Raw genomic sequence first — 3,552 nt, 5'->3', positions numbered from 1 at the left:
TGTGGACTCTGTGCCGGTCCGTTGTGGTGAAGAGAAGAATGCAGCGCCAGGCTGACAGACGGACCGGTGCAGCGTCTGCAGTGTTGTGGACTCTGTGCCGGTCCGTTGTGGTGAAGAGGGAGCAGAGCTGCAAGTCAAAGCTCTCCGTTTACCGGTCGGTCTACGTTCCTCCCTCACCTCATGAACTCTGGTAGAGACTGACAGAATGAGGTCGTGGATCCAGGAGGTTCAAGTGTTTCCTGTGCGGAGCAGCTGGACTCCCCCTCAGATAAAATTCACGTTTGTCTCCACTTTGAGTGTTTTTCACTAACCGAGTGTTTTTCCTCCTCAGGCTCCCGGCAGCTCTTCTCTCTGCTCAGCGTCACCTCCTACAGCTCTCTGGCTTTCCATAAACTCACCTTGTTGCTCTACAACAGTAAATATTTAATTAACAGTAAATATTTAATTAACAGGAGATATTTAATTAACAGGAGATATTTAATGATAAGTCTTGGCTCTATGGTGCAGAGCTGCTGCCCTCTGCTGGTGTGGACGAGCAGGAACCTCCTTTATTTTTTCTGATTTAAATAGTTTTATTTAATATTATTGACTCAGAAACATTAAAAACATGTTTTAGGACAGAAACAAGAGTCAACGTGCGCCGTAAATAAAAAGTATTAAAGGTTAGATGTTTTATGAAAGTTTAGATATTAAAACCTTTTTTAATATTTAAACTTTTAATTCCTCAAACCTGAAACGTTTTTGTTTTTTCAAGTTTCCGGCGTCCAAAGTTTTGAGCGCGGTGCGTTCAGGAGGCGCTTCTGCTACTGCGTCACCAACGACACCAACGACTGGGCCGGTAAGAAGAACTCCTCCTGACTCAGAATTGTTTGTTTGTTTGTGGTTTACAGCTTGTTGTTGTTTGTAAACAAAGACTTCACAGCTGTCCTCTTGGACGTGACGGGAAACTCCTCGAGTTCTCTACACGAGGTCTTCAAGTCGTCCTCCATCCTGTCAGGTGGGTGCAGCGTCTCGGTGTTGATGGTTCTGCTGGCGTAAACCCATCGGACCCAGTTAGTTACCTGACAGAAACCAGCTGAACCATGAAGGGTTCAGCTGGTTTCTGTCAGGTCTCACATCCTCGGTGAAGCACGGCGGAGGCAGCATCATGAGAGGTTCTTCAGGTAGACAGTTTCTGCTGCACCGAAGGTTCAGGACCCACCAGAACTCAGGTTTGGAAGATCCAGGACTCCTCCAGAAGCTGGTCCCCCTGGTGAGCGGTCTACAGACCGGTGTCCTCTCAGACGGTCCCTGCAGAGGTCCAGTGAGATGAGATGAAGGTCCAGAACCAGAACTGCAGGCCCGTCTGGGCGTCATGCCTGAAAACTGCTTCAAGACTGAAGAAGGTTCTCTGATGGAACCAAGATGGAACCCGTTGTCCTTAATCACAGGCGCTGGAGGACAGGGGGGGTGCAGAGGTTAGAGAAGGTGGGCCTGCAATCGGAAGGTTGCTGGTTCAACTCCTCAGACCGACAACATCAAAATGTGGGTGTGAAAGGTGAAGCACCTGCCTCCACCCTCATTTGCTCCACTCTGGGTCTTTAACCCCCACCCTCTGCTCCCCCGGGCGCCCCACATGGCAGCTCTCTGCTCCTCAGAGGCTGTGGCTCAGTGGTTGAGTCAGGAAGAACATCTGGCGGTCAGGTCTCGAGCTAGTTCTCCGTGGTGACCCTGAAGGAGCAGCTGAAAGAAGAAAATAAAAGCATGAAAGCAGTGAAGCACGGCGGTGGTCGCGTCATGATTTTGTTTTGCATCAGACTGAAAAGAGTAAACGAGATGTTTTCTGTCGTCAGTGAGTCAGAGGAACAACTCGGACTGCGTCTACATCTGCGTGATGGCAGGAAGGACGGGTGAGTGAACTCGTGTCGTCACCACATCACGCTTTGTTCGTTCAACCTTTATTTACACATTTATTTATTATTATTATTATTATTATTATTATTATTCCATTCATTTATTCATCTGCACAAACAGCTTTGTATCTGCAGGAAGCATCAGCACGAGGACACGTCGGTTCTACGGTTGATGCTTTGAAGAGAAAATAGTTAAAATGATCAAAGTTTACGAGTCAGATTTCAGCGACTCGTGTTTTAAACTTCGGGTTTTATTTCGGGTCGTTTTAATGTTTCCTCGTTAAAGCAGCGGTTCTGATCTTTTCACCTGGTTCGTGTTGTTTGTCCAGACGGAGCGGCTCCTGAGCTGTGGGGGGGCGGCTCCATCACGCCGCTCTTCAACCAGACGCTCATCGAAGGCTCAGGTTGGACCCGGTTCTGCAGAGTCACGGGTTTCTGAGCAGCAGAACCCAAACGTCCAGAGTTCCCACGAGCAGTTTGTTTTCCTGAAGAACTTCAGTTTCCACAACGTGCACGAGAGTCGCAGCTAAATTATTTTTATCAACACAGTTCAGCCTGTTGGACAAAACCCTTAATGTTCGGCTGCTGATCCAGCTAATGTTAGCATGCTAATAAAATCACTTGTTTTTAATTTGTAAACCTAAATGTTTTTAACGTAAACTTCAGTAAATTTGTACAAATTAAATTACAAACCCTCCATTTTAAACAGAATATCCATAAGAAGTGATCAAAGACCTTCTGTTAGCTAAGCTAGCACAAATGAGCCTTTAGCTGCGTTTACAGCAGATTAACGGGTGTTACAGCAGATTAGTAGATTATGAAATAGTTCAAAAAACATTCAATACAAAAACAACTGGACTTTATTTGTAACAGAAGACGTTTCGCTCCTCATCCGAGGAGCTTCCTCAATTCAAAGAGCAGAGAGTGAGAGATTCAGGTTATAAGGCCGAGTGAGATAAGACACACACACATATGCAGATTGACAATTCACACCTCAACACCTTAACAGTAGGGGTTTGTCAAAGTTGCATTACAGGTTTTTTCCACTTTCAAAAACATATAATGCAACTTTAAAACAGATTCCCAGCCAGTTCACACCTGATGAGAACAGAGGGGCCTCGTCTGTGAATTAGAGGAACAAAGACCTTAACAAACCCCCACTGTTAAGGTGTTGAGGTGTGAATTGTCAATCTGCATATGTATGTGTGTCTTACCTCACTCAGCCTTATAACCTGAATCTCTAACTCTCTGCTCTTTGAATTAAAAAAGCTCCTCGGATGAGGAGCGAAACGTCTTCTGTTACAAATAAAGTCCAGTTGTTTTTTGTATTGAACGTTTTTTGAATTCACCTCCTGCTGCCCTTTGACCCGAGGGCAGCAGGAGGTGAAACTTTGGCTCATGTGGGACGTGTTCCTTCAAAACGCTCACTTCTACATTTTATATATTTTATGACGATAAAAAATTTTTTTCATTTTGTTCGTCTTTTACTTTGACACTCGTGCTTCTCTGACCAACGTCCTTCTCGTCCCTCAGCGAACGTCTCGTCCATCAGACTTCCTGCTGGTGAGCGCGTGTACAACTTCACGTCCATGAGCCACTCGCAGCGTTCTCATCTCAGATTCTGTTCCATCCTCAGATTCTGTTCCATCCTCAGATTCTG

The 3,552-nt window shown here is 45.6% G+C and overlaps 1 protein-coding gene across 1 annotated transcript in view; it reads left to right on the top strand.

Moving 5' to 3' along the window:
• Nucleotides 1–3,552, top strand: part of LOC119414315 (HERV-H LTR-associating protein 1) — a 12,226-nt gene that overhangs the window by 3,005 nt on the left and 5,669 nt on the right. Inside the window, exons 5-10 of the mRNA XM_037681409.1 lie at nucleotides 332–415; nucleotides 755–838; nucleotides 914–997; nucleotides 1,833–1,889; nucleotides 2,222–2,296; nucleotides 3,426–3,455. Coding sequence (XP_037537337.1) covers nucleotides 332–415; nucleotides 755–838; nucleotides 914–997; nucleotides 1,833–1,889; nucleotides 2,222–2,296; nucleotides 3,426–3,455 — 414 coding nt within the window. The remainder of the gene's footprint in view (nucleotides 1–331; nucleotides 416–754; nucleotides 839–913; nucleotides 998–1,832; nucleotides 1,890–2,221; nucleotides 2,297–3,425; nucleotides 3,456–3,552) is intronic.

Source organism: Nematolebias whitei, chromosome 9 (genome assembly GCF_014905685.2).
Source record: "Nematolebias whitei isolate Nwh7 chromosome 9, NemWhi1, whole genome shotgun sequence".
NCBI lineage: Eukaryota > Metazoa > Chordata > Actinopteri > Cyprinodontiformes > Rivulidae > Nematolebias > Nematolebias whitei.
This window is presented reverse-complemented; position numbering and strand designations above follow the sequence as displayed.